The 19,896-nt window shown below is 36.0% G+C and overlaps 1 protein-coding gene across 1 annotated transcript in view; it reads right to left on the bottom strand.

Moving 5' to 3' along the window:
• Nucleotides 1-14,767: 14,767 nt before the first annotated feature.
• Nucleotides 14,768-19,896, bottom strand: part of TMPRSS11F (transmembrane protease, serine 11F) — a 99,205-nt gene continuing 94,076 nt past the window's right edge. Inside the window, exon 10 of the mRNA XM_008054493.1 lies at nucleotides 14,768-14,926. Coding sequence (XP_008052684.1) covers nucleotides 14,768-14,926 — 159 coding nt within the window. The remainder of the gene's footprint in view (nucleotides 14,927-19,896) is intronic.

The following is a 19,896-nucleotide window of genomic DNA, read 5'->3' as shown; positions in this document are numbered from 1 at the left end:
ACTAACAGGTGACACTTGTGTATTTCAAGTGGAGAGCACCGTCTAAAAGTTAATTACACTGAGGCATTGATTATCCATGGAAACAGTAGAAACAGCTTTTCAAAAACTCTTCCCCTACCTATCCTGCCACTCTCACCCCTCAATTTCCTGTCAGCCACAACGTCAAGGAAAATCAAACTCAGTACTGCAAGAATATATGAAGTAGGCATAGTGATTTATATGAATAGAGAATGGGACTGTGGAATTTTCAAAGATTTTGAACCTAGGAAGGGAAAATTTTAAAAATCTTGAAAATGAAAAGTGATGTAAAATGTGGAAGCTTAAATGGGTTCTTGGACTATTAACCAGATGTAGATCTTTTGCTTTTCCAGATTTTTATTTCACTCTATTTTCTTTGTCTCTCTTTTTATGTCACTTTCATTTGTCTTTTTATCTTTCTAGTGTGTTTCTTTTGCATTTAACCGTTATAACACAGAATTGGAATTAACATAGCCTTACAAGAAACTTCATTCAAACTGTATATTTTTCACTCCTGTTTCCCCAATGCATAGAATGGTGCCTAGCACAAAATGCTAATTACATAAATGCATGACTATTAAATATATAAAAGATAAAAAATTGACTAATTGAATTATTTGTATTGACGTGGCATCACCAATTTTTTTCTTAAAGATTGAAGATCATTTCAAGTAAAGATAAAATAATATATTAATAAAAGAATGTTGTTTCTATATGGTCCATTTTTAAAGGTAAATCCTAATGTGTACCAGTTCTAGAAATAAGATAAATTAAGTGTGCAAAGTTTGTTTTTGTTTGTTTGGTATTTTATTTTTCTTTTATCAAACCCAACCTTAGTTTGTGGCTACAAGGTAAATAGGTAGAAAAAGGAACATTTAAAATTATTATAAAGAATTAAATCTGTTAGGGGCATTGTGGTTTAGAGAACCATTTGTTTAACTGAATTTTATACGTACAAGTATCCAGTTATTGCCAATAAAGAAAACAGTGTGACTCTGATTAAACACTACAAGAAGAGACATTTTTACTTCCCTCATTATCCTGAATAATTTGTACTAGTTGACGTCATATTTGTAGATGAAGAAGCAATGTTCAGTAATGTAGAAAAATGCAGAATAGATCAGACAGGGGAGTGGGGGCTAAAAAATGTTTAAGATTTATTTTCTATAAACTTCCTTACAAATCTATTAAAATGCAAAAATCTTAGGATCATTTGTTTCCTCACTCTTTATATTCTTATGTACATGTTGTTCTAATATTGTTATTTAATTTTAAAAGGAAAAGAATTTCTCAAAGAGCATTAAAATTTATATTCTTTTTTTTAGGTTACATTTATGAATTGCAGAATGGGGGTTAAAATACAATACTTCCTATACAATTTGTGTATTTCCTCTCTTTTCCATGTATCAAATAAATGAATAATTTAGAAATATAACAAATAGCATTATATGTCTTAAACTCTAGATTGAGGATAAGAAAAAATTCCTTCCTTGTCCTATTCTACTACTAAACTACACAACTAACCTCAGACTGTTTTTCCTCCCTCTCTTTGGCTTGCCTCATTCTCATATTAACCTTTCAAGTTAGAACCCAGTGTGCTAAACTTTTCAAATTCTAAACATAAAATCATTAGCCTGGTTTTCTTCAATAAAGAATATTAACATTACTTGCTACTGTTTTCTCCAAAAAAGTTAGAGAAAAAAGATGATTAGATTCCCAATTCAGAATAATTTTCAATTTGCTTTGGAAACCACAAATATGAAACAAATCTTTCAAACAGGAAATAAAATTCAACTTACTGATACATCATACACTGTTCAGAATGCAAACTTCTCCACCTCCGTGCTGCTTTGTGGTGTCTGGTCAACTGAGTAGTATCCTGAGCATTCTTTCAGTCTTGTAAGCTGACTACAGTAAGACTACTTAAGGATTTAAAAGAAACTAGTTTAACAAGTTGGGATGGATAAACTTTAACCAATAGTATGGTTTGAGGTGAAGAATCACTTGATAAGTCTTTGTTGTAGGAAGTAAGAATTTCCTGGTTCTGACTAATTAAAATTGAGTGAGAAACAATATTGTGTCCAAAATCTAAGCAACACCCTGTGATATTCTGGGAAGTTATGTATTTGTCTTTCAAGAGGTGGCACTCTTCGTTCTGAGTTAGTATCAGTCAGGTCTCAGGCCCTACTATTCATTTGTTTCAGAAGCAAGCCTGAAAAAAGATCAGAGGTTTTTCTAAAAAGGCCTTGACTTGTTTTTCGTAGGGCAAAAGTATTTATATGCTCATTATGTCTGGATCAGTTATACTCTAAAGGAGGATCTGGTTTTTTTTTTGTTTTTTTTTTTCAGTAGGAGTCTCACTTTGTTACCCAGCCTGGAGTGTATGGCATGCTCATGGCCAACACAGCCTCGACTCGCTGGGTTCAGGTGATCCTTCCTCCTCTGTCTTCCAAGTAACTGGAGCTACAGGCGTGCACCACCATGCCCAGCTAATTTTTTGATTTATTGTAGAGATGCGGTCTCGCCAAGTTGCCTAGGCTAGTCTTGAACCCATGGGCTTTGGCAATCCTCTCACCTCTGCCTCCCAAATTACTGGGATTATAGGCGTGAGCCACTACGCCTGGCGGACCTGGCTTTAAGGTAGGAAAATTACAATATATTTGGAGTCAACTACCATTTTAAAGGTAGTTCATCATTCATCCGTAGATCACCTCCTCTCTGTGTGCTTACTTTTTAGCTACACCATCATCACCTTTGGCCTAGCTGAGTTTTTTGAATTCTCAATCCAGTCCTTTTCATTCCACAGCAAGTCTTTGTCACACATTCCTAAAATATTTTTCCCTACTCTGCATTACAGATCTCAATTCAAAATCCACCTCACTGCAAAATTCAAGTTGTTCAGTTAGAACCTGCCCACACAGAATCCACGGACTCTGAAAGCCTATATATTTAAGGTATAGATAGAAGGCAAAAGCATTTCTAGTATGCTTGTCTCTGATTTCTCCAGTTCACATACTATCCAAGCAACCTTTGACCCACACTTTCTCTTCAAGCAGGCTTCTAGTTTTAGTTTTGCTTATTTTCAGGTTTATAGACCTATTTCTCCTGTTAGATAGAGAATGATTTGAGGCCCCAAACTCTGATGACTTCACATGCACTTATCAGCACCTCAGCAAACACTATAGTATTCAATATTTATTGAGTCTCTCTTTTCATCAATGTGACAATCAACATAGTCATTTCTTTTTCAACTCCTCTTTTATCTGGAAAAAAGGTTTTTGTTAAAATGGAAACACGTCTTAGCTGCAATTAGTAAATGAAGCTATAGGAAAATGTCCAAACTGGTGAATAAACAATTATATACCTTTATCAATATTCTATTACTATGTAACAAATTACCACCAACTTAGCCACTTAAAACAACAACCATTTACTATTTATCTTTATTCTGTAGGTCACAAGTCCAGGCAAACTCAAATTTGTTCTCTGCTTAGAGTTTCAAAGGCTGAAAGCAAGATGTGTGTTCAGTTAAGTTTTTATCTGGAAGCTCTGATGAGGAGTCACTTCCAAGCTCATTCAGGCTGTTGGAAGAATTCAATTCCTTACAGAGGGACTAAGGTTCCTGTTTCCTGGCTCACCAAGCTGGCCTCACCTTCTAGTGGCTGCCCACATCCCTTGGCAAATGGCTTTTTCCATTTTCAGGCCAAAAATAGTGCATATTCTTACACTTAAAATCTCCCTGACTCCTGCTACTAAAAAGAGAAACGTATGGCTTTAACTTCCTACGTTTTAGATTAGGCCTACCTGAATAATGTTCCTTTTGATTAACTCTCTGTCCACTGATTAGTAGCTGCTATGGTCTATTTGGGCCTCCCTCTTCCCTCAAATTCCATGTTGAAAATCAAATCACTAAAGTGAGGTCATTAGAAAGTGGGCTTTGGGAGGTAATTAGATCATGAGGGTAGAGCCTTTATAAAAGTCCTAAAGAGCTGTCTTACCCCTTCCACCACAAGTATACAGTAAGATGGCACTGCCTATATCTATTTAACAAACATTGAATCTGTCTGGCATCTTGATCTTGGAATTCCCAGCCTCTAAAACTGTGAGATATAAATGCTTGTGTATGAGCCACCTAGTTCATGGTATTTTTTGCTATAACAACCAGAACAGACAGTAACTTGAATCCCATCTACAAAATCTCTTCTGCAATGGAATGTAGCAAATAGTGGGTAAGATAGCTCATCATATTTGGGTAGAAGATCTTGGAAGACCATTTCAGAATTCTGTCTTTCATAATACCAAAACAAAACTTTATCTATGCTTCAAACTGTGTGTTTAACAATGTCAGACAACTTTAGCAAAAATTTGTACTCACATATTACAGAGGTATGATACATCGGTAAAATAATTTCAGGAAGAAAACATGCATAAAGTGAAAAGAGGAAAGAGTGGCTGTGCAAAGGGATTTGTTTTTGCATGAGACATTATGGTGTGTTGAGACCACGGTAAATACTTTAAAAAAACTGAAATGAAGAAAAGGGGTGTATATGGCAAAAGAGAAGAAGCCAAGATGAGAACTTAAAATAAAATTTTCTTATACATGAAATTTTTGTAAATCAAGAAAATGAAGCTGGGTCCAGTGGTTCACGCCTATCATCCCAATACTTTGGGAGGTGGAGGCGGGAGGATTGCCTGAGTCCAGGGGTTTGAGAACAGCCTGGGAAATTCGGCAAGAACTTGTCTCTAAAATTAAAAAAGCAACAACAACAACAAAAACTAGCTGAGTGTGGTGGCACAGACTGTGGTTCTGGCTACTTGAAAGACTGAGGCAGAAGGATAATGTGAGCCCAGCAGGTGGAGGCTGTGGTGGCTCTGAGCATGCCACTGCACTCCAGCCCGGGTGATAGAGTTGTGACTCTGACTTTGTTACTCTGTGTGTATGTGTGTACATGTGCATATTTTATAATTAGAAAAATCACAAATTTCTGTTAAATGTTAGTGGAAATAAAGATTTTTTTCTATCTAATTTGTTGGGCTCTAGATGAAGTAATCTTCCTTTAGGAGGTAAGAAAATGAAAGGTATTTGAAACAGAAGTGTAAGAGAATGAATTAAAAGGGATCAATAATAAAGAAGGAAGACCAATTTGAGGCTTTTCCAAAACAAGATGATGGGAGTCTAAACAGTAATAGCAATAGGAATGGAGAAAAGATATTCAAAGGGGTGATAATGGCAGAAATTACTGACAGGTGCAAAAGAGGGCAGACTATAGACTAATTTCTTGCTTAATTTCTAGGTTCATAGTGTGATGGTAAGAGGCATAGGCTCTAAAGATAGTCCCTTCCTTCCCCCCCTCCTTCCTTCCCCCTTCTTGCTTTCTTTTTTGATAAAAAAATATTGAAAGTATTTATAAATAGACTTGAAGGAACCAGCAGAGAAAGGAGGGAGGAGGGAGAGGGAGAGGGAGAGAATGAAAAAATAAAAATACCGGTGGAAAAAAGGGTAAATGATGAACCAAAATCAAGATCTGGGGCAAAACATGAGACAATAATAACAAATGGGGATTCTGGTATTTAATTTAGAGTGATAATTTTTGGTGAGACAAAAAGGAAGAAGGCAAACTATAATGTAAACATTTATTCAAATGAAAGTGAGGTTTTGGAAATTTTAGACAATCTCTTCTGTTCTTAGAGTGGTTAGAAACCAAGATGAGTGCTTGAGCACTGGTGCTGGGGTGAATGTTGCCTTGTGGGACCGATAAGGCAGAACACATTTTTAAAAGATAGTAAAATAATTGTATGGTGCCATCTATGGTACAACTGGCATGATATAGCCTGAATTTTTTTAAGGCATTAATATGTATGGTTGAATAAATTTTCTGTCTGCTCACTTCTTTCAGGCATAGAAGAGCCACTTAGTTCTGGGGTTGATTTAGCACTAGGAATTTGTTGGATTGGTATGTTGGAAGCTAAGGACTAAGGAATTGACCGTGATAATGATGGCAAATCAGTTTATTCTCTCTACAGTGAAGTCCAACAGCTTTGTATAAAAGGAAGTGTTGTTTTTACTATGGTGATATGGAGATCTCTGAGAGATTTTCATACATTAGAACATCATGTTTCTAGAGTGGAATAGAAACGAAGGTCGTTTGGATTTATGAGCTCAAAGAATTAAGGGTAGATGTGGGTCATCCACTTGGATGTTGAAATTGACCACAATGAAGACAGTGGTTGGGTGGAGAGGTCTATGTTGAGTCAAGTCCTCGTCCCTCAACAAATGTGGGGAATGAACAAGAGGTTGGCAGTAATTAGGAGGGGCCATGTGTGGTTTTGCTAAAGGCAGGAACCTCAAGGAAAGTATGTTTTAATATTATTGTGTGGCATAGATTTTTGGAAGACTATACAGTGCTTGAAAGCTTGTTGTTGGGAGTTGGAAGATTCTGACTTAGTGTTTAAAATAGGGAGAAAGAACAATCACTTGAGAGGGCTAAAACAGTGAAAACTTAGATAGTGACACTCAGGCTTTAGTAAGATGATGAAGGAGCATTCTGTGAAGAGGTTGAGGGTATAAGGACATTTTAGCAGAAGAGAGAAAGGAAGACTCCCCCTAGGAGCCAGCTGGGAAAGAGGGTGGTAAAGGAATCTTAAAGTAGTGAAGAAGAAATAAAGAGTAGTAGGAGATAAGGAAGAAGAAATCACACACATCATGGAAAAGAAGAACAGAAGAGGAAAGAAAATGTAATCACAAGATCTTCATTTGGTGCATGCAGTGAGGAAGGGTAGGAGATATTTTACGGTTCCTGGTCCTAGTATAAAATTTGACAGCAGACTACTAGCTTAATGTTCTGGGCAAGGTTTTTGTGGCATAACGATTTGATGTTTCAACTCAAAGGTAGTCATAAGACTGATAATTATACTATTAAAAAGTGTGTGTGTGTGTGTGTGTGTGTGTATGTATGTGTGTGTGTATATATATATATGGAACCCCTAGAAAACTGGAATTTATTAAAAATTGTGAATTTATTCTTACATGTTTAAACTTCAGTCACCTTCACAGTACTCTCTGTTGGCTGCAACACACCTATGGAGATGCTTTTTCCACTGTTCAGAATAGTTTTTGAATCCATCAATTTTGATGCCTTTTAGTGCTTCTGCTGTTTTTCATTTCACCTCTTTCACATTGGCAAAATGTTTCCCTTTGAGGTCTTTTTTCATCTGAGGAAACAAACAAACAAAAAAGCCAGCGGGGCAAAATCTGGTGAGTAGGGAGAGTGAGGCATGGGGGTCATGCCGATTTTGGTCAAAAACTTCTGAACACTCAGTGCAGTGTGGGCAGGTGCATTATCATGGTGAAAGAACAAGTTACCTGTTTGCCACAACTCGGGATGTTTCTTCTGCAAATCGTGACACAACCTTCTCATAACTTCCAGATAAAAGCTTTGGTTGACTATCTAATCTGGAGGAACAAATTCTGAATGTATTACAAGGGGCTCACCCTCCAAACAACAAACCTGTGTTTTTGGGGTCCCCCCCCCTTGTATATGTATATACGTTATCTATAATCTCAGGTGGAGAACAATGTCATTTTATACATGCTATTATGTCAAGTTGTAAAATATATCTATTCATATGTGAAAGACTTATAAGATAAATAAAAACAGTTGTGTTGAGTTGGTTCAATTGTGTACTCTCTCCCCCTCAATAGGCATTTGTTATAATGTTCCTTTAATTTTTTTCAAAGGTGGTACATCAACTATCCATTTTCTTTACTTCTAGAAGAATAACCTTTATGCTGAATTCCAACTGTTTTTTTTCTTTTATGAAACTTTTTATCATGTAGCTGTGGCTTAGTAATTGTCTTACTAATGACTTCTTTTTCATTTTCAGATTCTGTTCATTATTCCTCTCCACTTTTAAATTCTTTTCCTGGTAGTGCATCTCAGTCTGCTTATTCAACCTTGTCATTTTTTTTTTTTTTTTTTTTTTTTGCTGCAGATTATCACTTGTAGGACAAGTATCAGTGGCTTAAAAAATTATCCCAACAATTCAAGAATCTCCACATAGACTTGAACAGAAAGATACAGTGACATTTAGCAAAAGGTACTTGCTTTGGATACAGATAAAGGAAAGTTATTAAAAACACTAGGATGGCAATACTATGTGTTTATAAAATTTCTCCATCTGGAAATATTTAAAAGAGAGGCATCTGAGCATCTTTTACAAAGAGTACTGGGTTTAAGAATGGAAAGGGAAGACAAGTCAAATAGGATGATCTCATATCCAATATTTTTTTTTCAGTCAGGGTCTCACTCTGTCCTCCTGGCTAGAGTGCGGTGGGATGAACACAGCTCACTGCAGATTCAAACTCCTGGCTCAGGCAATCCTTCCACCTCAGCTTTCTGGGGAGCTGGGACTGCAGGCATGTGCTGCCATGCTTAGCTAATGTTTTTGATTTTTTTGTAGAGACAAGGTCTCACTATGCTACCCAGGCTGGTCTCGAATTCCTAGGCTCAAGCAATCCTCACGCCCTAGCTTCCCAAAGTGCTGAGGTTACAGTCTACATTTTGAAATATCAATTGAGGACACAGGTTATGACGATGGAACAAAACATAGAACTTCATAGAAAACCTATGATTCTGGTTAGCATACTCACTATTGCTTAGCTCTGTGACTTTTTTTTTTAAAGGACCTTTAATAATTCAGAATACACTGCTACAGTTTGGATATGATTTGTCCCCACCAAAATTCACTCTGAAATTTGATCCTCCAGTGTGGTGGTATTGGGAGATGGCCAAGTGAGAGGTATCTGAACCATGATACAGATACTTCATGAATGGGTTGGTGCTCTTCTCTCAGTAGTGAGTTGTCACCCATGAGAGACTAGTTCTCACAGGAATGAATTAGTTTCCGTGAAAGCAGGGTGTTACAAAGCAAGGTTGCTCCCCCTGTTTGGTCCCTCTTTGGATGTGTCAGCTTCCCCTTTGCCATCTATCATGTTTTGACCTGGCACAAAAGTCCTCACCAGAAGTTAAACAGATGCTGGAATCATGCCTTCTGAACTTCCCAGTCTGCAGAACCATGAGCTAAAGAAGCCTCTATTCTTCATAAATTCCCAATCTCAGGCATTCTGTCACAGCAACATAAAACAGGCTAACACACAGACTCAAATATCACTTTGTTAAATACTGAATCTAGACTGCTTTTGGCATTTTCCTCTGTCATCTACACAAAAGCATTAAAAATGTTCCATATGGATTAATTATAGTGTAGTTGGACATGATGTAGTAAATTATCTGTTAAATCAAATAAAATTGCATTATTTTTATTATTATAGTTATCATTAACAATTAATTTTATTTGGCTGCTATTTTTCTTTTGTCCATAAATTAATATTAACTGCATAAGCTGTATGTATGTTTCTCCAATGGTAAATATAATTTCAATAAAACAGCACTATTTGCAAAATAACCAAACCAACACTACTGGTAAATAAAAATGCTTCAGTATATAAAAAATTATTTGCATTCTTAACAAATGTGCAATATTGCCTGTGCTGAAATCAGTTTACAATAATATATTTTGCAACTTTTTAGTAGATTTTAAACATTTTGACTTTTGACTTTTTTAACATGAAAGCCTCATAACAACACTATGAGGCAGACAGATTAATGTTTCATCAACAATTTAAAGACAGTGGGAGCAAAAGTATATTTCTCTTTTAAAATTGTGTGACATCAATGGAATGTTATGTAGCCATAAAGCAGAACAAAATCATGAACTTCGCAACAACCTGGATGGGATTAGAGTTTATAATACTGAGTGATCTCTCACAAAAACAAAGAGCTGAGTATCACATGTTCTTACTCATAAGTGGACCTTGAACAGCTACCGTAATACTATAAGAAAAGGACTGACAGTAGCGGGAAACTGCGGGGCAGGGGGTGGGGGGGAAGTGGGATCGACAGTAGTTGATATCTGTGATATCTGCCCGGAGAGGGGCACACCTCATCAACAAGGGTACCTGCACAATGAATATTTGTATAGCTCACTCTGAATTGTACCCCACAATTTTAAAAGTAAAATTAAAGGAGAAATAAAAGGAATTTGTGTGACATGATTGCTTTTACTTTATTTCTTTTAGTCACAGTTAAAATTTTTAAAATTATTTTATTTTATTTAATTTTAAAGATGTGGGGTATAATTCACAGTTAAAATTTTAAGGTAAGAAAAATATTGAAATGTATAAAAATAATGTTTCTTGTAAATATTTACAAAAGCAGCTTTACAAAAACTTTTTCGCTTTTCTGCATTTTAATGGACTTCTATAGATTTTTTGTTTATAAAACAGATTTTCTAATGAAGGATTAAAAAAAGAGCAAAGATTAAAACAAATATTCAGCATTTTGATAAGGTTTGAAACCTTTTGCTGCTTCCGATTTTAAAATATGGTCTAGAGTTTTTTATTTGTGCCATATTAAGGCTTTAAATTCATGAAGCTCAGTGTGGAATGTGAGAAACGGATGGAATAAAGTATGAATTTTGAGGGCAAATGTCCCATGGATTATTATAACCTACCAGTTTAATTAGTTTAACAGCTTTATCTACACTAAATTCATCTTTTGTTCCTTTAGGTATAGTTGAACATAGCTTTAAGTGGGTTGTTGTCTTAATTGCAAAACTGATTTGGTCCAACAATAGCTTACTTTTTTGTTGTTGTTGTTTTTCAAGGAGAAACTGATTTGGCAATAGTCATTTTATTTCAGTTACTTCTAGGCCTGCAATGTTTCTGTCTACTGAACCTGCATAACCCAGTTTAGAGTAGTGGAGATGAGAGTGGATTGAAAACTAGAGCTCCTGGGTTTTGTCCCTCCACTGGTTATAACCCACTATACCACCTTGTAGAAATTTTCTTGGCCTGATTTCCCTTCAATTAAAGGAGAGGTTGATATAGATAATCTCTTATGTCCCTCCCAACTCTAACAGCTATGATTCTAGCTTTGATTTCAATCAGTCATAACAAGTTTTTCATTTCCATGATTGCATGAAGAGATGCCTCACATACCTCCCCCTCATCAAACATATTAACAGAGAAATACATTTATTCAGTGGAGAAGAGTAGATTCCTATTTATGTATTTTTTGATTTTTGTTCTTCATATTGTTGTTGAATCATATGTATTTCACCTAGAGATCGTTGACTATTGGTGAAAATTGGCTCCAATCTTGTTTTAGCCTTACAAACTAACTTTTAGTTCTCATGGCACCCCGAATTCCATTAAGCTTCTACAGGGATTACGTGATGGATTATTTATTGCAATCCTAATTCATCGGACCTGTATTTTAAAAGGAGTCAGACACAAGGTAGGTTTTTCTCTATGAAAATACGTTAATATTACTATAGCATTACTACACAGGAGGCAAAACCTAGTTTTTTGTGTGTTATTTTTTAACCGCAAATATATTTGCAAAATTCACAAAGCAATACAAATGCCAGTACTGTAGAAAAAAACAAATTTCTTTACAATCTTAATGCATTTTTAATATTATCTGTACTGATATCAGTTTACAATCTACTTTGCATTTTTTGAACATTCTTTGATTTATTAACTATTATTCATCCGAAAAACCTCACAACATCATAGGTAAACAGCTTAATGTCCCACTTGGCAGATAGAAAACATGAAGTAGAAAACACTACATGACTTCTATAAAACCATTCAATAGGCCAAACATCAAAGTAGAATCTAGAAATTCTGTTTAAAAAAAAAAATCTGTTTTTTCATTTCTTAAATTTACTCGCGGCCTTTGTATTTTTTCCTCTCATTTGTGTTTAAATGACATTGAATGGAATTGGATTAAACATAGAAATATTTAAATCAGTATACATAGTTTCACAGATACTTTTACACAAAAAGATATCAGTCTTATGAAATATAAATAAAATTACACAAAGTACATATCCTTTGTTGTAGAACTTACACAGAGGAAATAGTTGTTTCTTGTTTTTTTATTTTTGCAGACAGATTTGTTTTCCTGTGTCTACTGAAGGATGTGTTTAGTTTTAATATAAAAAAGTTCATGATCAATCAAGTCCATCTTGAATATGCTAAATGTTCTCACAAAGTTTTAGATACTTTATAGGCAAACTGTAGGAGTTTAAGTTAAGGATTTAAGTAAGCAAGAATTTGTCTTTACACTGCCTTTTCTAGGGGTATTTGGTTATTACCAGTCATCAACTCAGAATTTTGATGAAATTTCTTTTATAAAAGGGAAGTGTACACAGATGACCCTCTTGTGTGTATGATGTCTTATTGAGGTGTCAATAATAACTAGGAGATTTTTAAAGCTATATATATATATCTTGTTTACATATATTATATATAAACACACATACATGTAAACTAACAAAACTTTAAAGAAAAACAAGCCAGATTTTTTTTCTGACAACAAATCTAAGTCTCACAGTTGAGTTCTGGAGATAAATACATCTCTGTGGTCAACACTATGGCAACTGGATCAAGGCATTCTATGAATACTTGTCTATAAGAAGACATAGTTTAAAATATATTAATGAGGCATAGAAGTAATTTTGAAAAACTAGTTGTTCATTATTTTTTTAGCATTACAAACTAAAGTGTTTAGTTTGTAACTAAAATTAGTTACATAACAAACTGTTCATAACATTTTGGTTTTTTGACTGGGCACAGGGGCTCATGCCTATAATCCCAGCATTTTGGAAAGCCGAGAGAGAATTGCCTGACCCCATGGGTTTGAGACCAGCCTGGGCAAATTGGTGAGACCTCATCTCTACAATAAATCAAAAAATTAGCCGGGCATGGTGGCACATGCCTGCAGTTCCAGCTACTTGGAAGACTGAGGCGGAAGGATCATCTGAGCCCAGCAGGTCAAGGATGCAGTGGCTGTGAATGTGCCATTGCACTCCAGCCTGGTGACAGAGTGAGACTTCAACTCAAACAAACAAACAAACAAAACAACAACAGCAATAAGAAAACAACAAAAAACAATTTTGGTTTAAAAAAAACAAGGGACACTTTTTAAAAAGCATAAGTTTTACTTAGTTCAAAGCACATTGATAATGATTGATAGTGGCTAATCCATATTGAAAATCCATACAAACAACTTCCTGTGTGCAGGCACTGTTACAAGTGCTTTACTTGTATCAATGCATTTAAACCTCAGACAACCATATGAGGTAGTACCATTTTTATTTCCACTGTAGACATGAAAGAGTTAATGAAGAGAGATGTTAAGTAATTTGAATAAGGACACACAGCTCAGGTGTGGCAGAGACAACGTTCAAACTCAAGCAGCCTGGAGTAAAGTCTGTGCTCTCTGCCACTATGCCCACCACTAAGCTTTGGGCTATATTTAATCCCCAAGGTCATTCACTTATTTGATAAAATTGAACCATTTATCTTAAAGCTTGCAAAGGCTCTTACTTCCATATAGCAAATATTTATTTAGTGTTTCGTATATGCCAGGCACTGTCCCAGGTTATACAAAATAACCTCTTCCAACCTGATATTCTGATAGACATCTGCCAGAGACATGTTTCAGAGAGCTGAAAACTTACAAATTACCAGTTATGGTATTCTAATGTAAATATTTCTAAATAAATAATTGTATAGCTCATTCCACCAAAAATTAGAGCCTTCATTTCCATCTTTTTATCCTCCTTGTGACTGTCAAAGAATACTCCCAAAAGTCTTCTTTTTTCCTCTCTTGGCTGACTGAAATGGATGTATGAATGGCAAGATGCTGTTAAAGAATAAATAAGAAATGTTTCTTAACAAAACATGCGGCCGGGCTCAGTGGCTCAGCCTGTAATCCCAGCACTTTGGGAGGCCGAGGCGAGTGGATTTCCTGAGCCCGCAGGTTCAAGACCTGCCCGGGCAACCTGGCAAGACCTCGTCTCTACAATAAATCAAAAACTAGTCGGATGTGGTAGCACGCGCCTGTAGTTCTGGCTACTTGGAAGACCGAGGTGGAAGGATCGCCGGAGCCCAGTAGGTCGAGGCTGCAGTGGCCAGGAGTGTGCCACTGCACTCCAGTCTGGGCAACAGAGTGAGACTCCAACTCAAACAACAACAACAACAACAACAACAACAAAACATGCTTCGTAAAGCTAGTGTTTGAGTACATAACACAGTGTTAACAGCAAGTTCAAATACACAAATACCTTTAAAATGTCAGCTCTTGTGGATTATTAGATATAAATCCAAGTTAGAGCTCAAGTTGTATTACACATCCCATGCTTCTCCATTCTAGCCATTGCATGTCCAGTCATAATTTCCAGAATGTTGAAGCCCTGAATCCTCAGGGAAGACTCTGATTTTTCACTAAAACAATCCCACGTAGTTCAAGTATTACAAGAGGTAAGATTTTTGGCAGCACCTGCAGGTCTTCATTTCCTGTGGAAATTGATGTTCCCGTCTTCTACTGAAGGAAACCACTTATTAGTATTCGTCTTATTAAGAAGTATCTTGAGCAATTTCTCTTATCAGTGAGCAAATGATGCTCTATGTCATTTGCTGTGTCTTCTTCCCTCATGGTACAGAGAGTTTGGCACCATGTACACAAAGGCCACCTCTTAATACTAGATTTGTCTGAGTTTGAAGGGTTTCTTGACATGTGGCAAAAGCACTGATCCAAACCATATGAATATAAATAATATGCAATATGTAGGAGTTTCAGTTCCATGTATCATGGATATAACTCATGGATAATCCACACTAGATACCGGTCTTTGAGGCAATCCAGTCTCGGTACTTAGTCACTCTAGTGTAGACCCCAGGCTTTTTAGGAAGTGCACATGATTGTCCCCAGCTTACTATACCGACAATGTACCAGATGTCACGATTATCATAAACCAGAGGTCCACCAGAATCACCCTGGAATAAAAGCAAACACATATTCAAAACTGTTGATGCTAACTTGATTCAATAGGAAGGTCATTGTAATCATCTCTCTTTCAAAGAAAAAGTGGAAGTGGGCACAAAGACCTCACAGCCAGACAATAAAAAGATTATGCAACAGTTTTCTCAACTGAATTAAAATTTTGTGTTAAACTTTAAAGTGTATTTTTTTTTAGAAAGGTTAACATTCATGGATATGGAATGATTACATTATTTCTGTTTCAATATTCTTGAATATTTTTTGCTAGTTTGATTAGACATTTTATGCACAGCTTTGTAATCATGTATACAAATACTAACTATGGAAAAAGTATTTGTGGGTCAAGGTAGAAAATTTTAAAAACGTCTTCTGAATGCTGTTAACTTAATTGTATTTTTACTTTTGATCTCCTTTTCTTTTATCCATCTACTTATTATGTTTTCTTGCTGACTTTTATATAAGTTGCTTTAAATCTCTTTTGTAACAAGGAAGACTAAGTAAGTAAACAGATATACCATATGGAGGTTTAAAGTATGGTTTCAGCAATTGAACTGCCCGAGTTTCAAGCACAGCTCTATTAATTACTGGTTGCATGACCTTGAGTAAGATATTTAACCTTTCTTTCTATGCCTCTTCCTTATTAATTAATTAATCTATTATATTGAGTATTTATTGAGTTCCTATTATATTCCCATGCTATTTGGTGTGTGCTGGGGATAAAAGGATGACCAAAAGTGAAAGGCTTCTATGCCCATAGAGCATGAAGTTTAGGTTTTAAGAAATCATTATTAAATGAGCTTCTAAACAAATGCAAAATAATCATTGTGCTAAGTGCTATGGTAGCATCCAATAGAGAAGTATGACTGGTAAGAGAGGATAGGAAAGTTTCACCTGATGAGTGTAATTGAACTGATAGCTGAAGAAAGAGGAGTTAACCACAATAAAGAAAGTGAGGATGAAATGCATTCTAGGCAGTGGGAGCAGTACTGCAAACGCTCTATGGCATGAAGAAGCCCGGCATACACAAAGACCTAAAAAGCAGTGGGTTGGAAAGAAGAGAACAAGAAAGGCAAGTGGTATGTGATGGGTTGGAGAAGTAAGGAGAGACCTGTCCATGCACAGCCTTGTAAGTTTTTTGTTTCCTAGGCCCAAAGGCAAGCCACAAAAGTGTTTTAAGAAGGGGTTTGACATTATTAGACTTGCATCTTGTTAGAAACCATTTTGACTTTCCATTGACTGAAGGACTAAAGGAGCAGAGAGTAAAAATGAGGAAATTAGAAAGATGGCTACTGTAGCTATCTAGTGAAAAGAAGAAGGGAAGGAGCGTGAGAGAAAGACAGGAAAGAAGGTAATGGAGAAATGGTAATGGTGAGATATTTAAGAAAGCAAAGTTTATGGGATTAGATGAGCAATCAGATAGAATGAGGAGAGACAGAAGGGCTTCTAGATTTCTGGCTTGTTTAACAGAATACAAGGGTATGATATTCACACAGATACAAAACATAAAAATAGGATTAGGCTGGGAGGGTAGGGGAATTAGAGCAGATCAGGTACAGCATTTTGAATTTGAGATGCATCTGAAATATTCTTGTGGAGTTGTCACTAGGAGTTGGATGTCTGAGCCTGGAGATTAGAAGAGATATTGGGGTTAAAAGTTTAAATTTATGAATCATTTGCAAAGGGATATTAATTAAAGCTATTAAAGAGATTTAGATTCTCCAAGGAGAAAGCACAGAGTAAAAAGAGGACCAGGCATAGGATAGTTCAACACTTAATCACTAGAATTAAGAGGCTAACAAAAATAAACAATAGGGAAAGGACACTTTAATCGATAAATGGTGCTGGGAGAATTGGCTAGCCATATGCAGAAGAATGAAATTAGATCCCTATCTCTCACCATATACAAAAATTAACTCAAAATGGATGAAAGACTTAAATGCAAAACGTGAAACTATAAAAATCCTAGAAAAAAAAAAAACAAGTAAACAGTCTTTTGAACGTTGGCTTAGGCAAAAAACATGAGACAAAAATCCCAAAAGCAATTACAAAAAAAAAAAAATAGACAAAAGGGACTTTAAACGAAAAAGCATCTTCACAGGAAAAGAAATAACCAACAGAGTGAACAGAAAACTTTTCAATGGGAGAAAATATTTCAAATTAAGCCTCAGAAAAAGGACTAATATCCAGAATCTACAAGGAACTCAAACAACTCAACATGAAAAAAAAAAAAAAAACGACTACATCAAAAAGTGGGTAAAGGACATGAATAGAAACTTCTCAAAAGGAGACATACAAGAGATCAAGAAACATTTGAAAAAAAAGTTCAACATCCCTAATCATCAGAAAAATGCAAACTAAAACCACAATGAGATATGACCTCACACCAGACAGAATGGCTATTATCAGAAAGTCAAAGAACAACAGATATTGGTGTGGTTGCAGAGAAAAGGGAATATTCATTCACTGTTGGTGGGATTGTAAACTAGTTCAACTTCTATGGAAAACGGTATGGGGATTTCTCAAAGAACTGAAAATTGAATTACCATTTAACCCAGCAATCTCACTACTAAAAATCTACCCAAAGGAAACGAATCTATATTTTAAAAAGATACCTGTACTCATATGCTCATCGAAGCACTATTAATAATAGTAAAATCATGGAACCAACCTCAGTGCCCATCAACAATTAACTATATTTTTAAAATATGGTATATATATATATATACCACGGTATACTAAGCAGCCCTAAAAAAGCATGGAATCATATTTTTATGCAGCAACATGGATGGAGTTGGAGATCATCTTCTTAAGTGAACAGACTCAGAAACAAAAAAACAAACATCACATGTTCTCACTCATATGTGGGAGGTAAATGGTGCCAAAAGTAGAAATAATAGACACTGGAAATCAATACTGGGGAGGTGGGAAGGAGGGTTAGGGTTCAGAAATTACCTATTAGGTACAGCATTCACTATCTGGGGACTGGGTCTCCTGAAACCCAATCCCCACCACCATACAATATGTCCATGTAATGAATATGAATGTGTATTCCCCAAATCCAAAATAATAATGGAAGACAAAAGAAAATGAGAAGATAGAGAAGAGGCAGACACAGATGTGGATCAAAAAGCATTGCAAGCCAAGGGAGAGAAGACAATATCTCAAAAAAGGAGAGTGGTAAGCAATATTAAGTGTTGCTAAGAAGTAAACAAGAAATAAAACCAATTTTGCTTGATTTTTAAAACATGTATGTCATTGGTAAGATATTGCAAATTTAGAAGAGCAATTTTGGTTAGGAAAAAACCTTAGAAGAGTAATAGAGCAGAAACAATACTGAATGGGCTTGAGGAATTAGTGGGAGGTGAGAATATTAAGATAATTGGCATAAACTTTTTTGCAAATATATGATGGCAAACCAATGAGGTAGGGTGCCAACTGGAGGCACTGGGCTAAAAAAAAGATTTTCCCCTGTTATTTGAGACAAGTGCATACAGAAGGATCCAGTTGCAAGACACATATTTGCTACAAAAATAGAGAAAGGAAATAATTGCTAATGTAAGCTTCCTCAAAAGACCAGCAAGAACAGGAAGGTGAATACAGAAGAAGGAATTAGCCTTAGAGAAGAAACAATTTCTTGGTTGAGACCTAAGCTGAAGGTGGAAAAAGTTAGGCTAGATAAAGGCGGGCTGCATGCTTGGTGCTGGGAAGATGGGGAAATTCCACGCTTACAGCTTTTATTTTTCTTTAGAAACTGGGAAGCAAAGTAATCAGACGACAGTAAGGAATAAGAAAAATCAGAAATTAAGGGAAGTGTTGAAAAGTTTCAAAGAGTTGCAGATTTTGAAAAAGAAGCAAAGAAACAAACTAGCAAGCAAGCAAAACAAAACAAAAAACAGCTGCCAGCTTTGTGATCTAATGGAACCAATGTGTTCTGTTAGGATATCTTCTTCAGGAGTATCTAACCGCATGAGTGCAGCAGAGAAGACACACACACACACACACACACACACACACACACACACACACACACACACACTATAGTTCTTACAGCTGTGGAACTTTGTCAGATAGAAACACTGGAAAGAGAGCAACAAGTGAGCTTGGCGTATGAGCAAAAGTGTTTTAAAAATGAACAGTTGTGACATCAATAAGATGGTAGAATAAGAATTCTTCAGCTCCACTTTCCTTCACAGAAATCCAAATAGCAACTAGGCACAAACTTAAATACTCTCATGAATGAATATTACAGAACTTAAGAGTGAAACATCCCTCTTAGACCACAGAACTGAGAACAGCTGCACAAGAAGGATAAAAGGGGTGACTTCACTCTGACCACATCTCCCCTCCTCTAAGGAGGCACAGCTCCAGCACAGAGGATTTTGCAGGATTCACAGTTTTTACAGAGGGAGAAGAGAGTTAGCAGCAGACATTCAACTTCAAAATGATTCTGGGACTTTTTAAAAAGGCACTCTTTTGCCTTGTTCCATAGGAAATGCTGGGAGTATTGGTAGAGCTAGACTACCTGGCAGCAGTCAGAAACAAAGAACTGTGGTGGGGCTCACAGCTACTAGCACACAGATTTTTATTATTATTATTATTATTACCTGCAGCACTTTATTTTTCCTTACACAATGACGTGTTGCTGGTGTTGCTGGGGCCTAATGTTTTCACATAACAGTAAAAAAACAAAATCTGTTGTCATCTCTTAAATAATTAAGAATTGAGGACAAAAATTTATATAAATTAAAATGATGAATAAATTTACAAGTGTAAACACAAATGGCTTCCAACTCAAGGCAAGTAACAATCTACCGTGTTCTGGAAAGAAAACAGTTAGGAAACTGGGTCCTGAGGCTGGGAATTTTCCAACCCTGCACACAGTTCTTGATAGTGTCTCTGCATTCCAGCCAGTGAAGGTGCACCACTAGAAAGGCTAGCAAACACCATTGCTCTCCAGGGAGCATGG

This window comes from Carlito syrichta, unplaced genomic scaffold, assembly GCF_000164805.1.
Source record: "Carlito syrichta isolate Samal-C Ts95f unplaced genomic scaffold, Tarsius_syrichta-2.0.1 Scaffold294881, whole genome shotgun sequence".
In the NCBI taxonomy this organism is placed as follows: Eukaryota; Metazoa; Chordata; class Mammalia; order Primates; family Tarsiidae; genus Carlito; species Carlito syrichta.
Note: the sequence above shows the minus strand (reverse complement) of the source record. Positions and strands in the feature narration are given on the sequence as shown.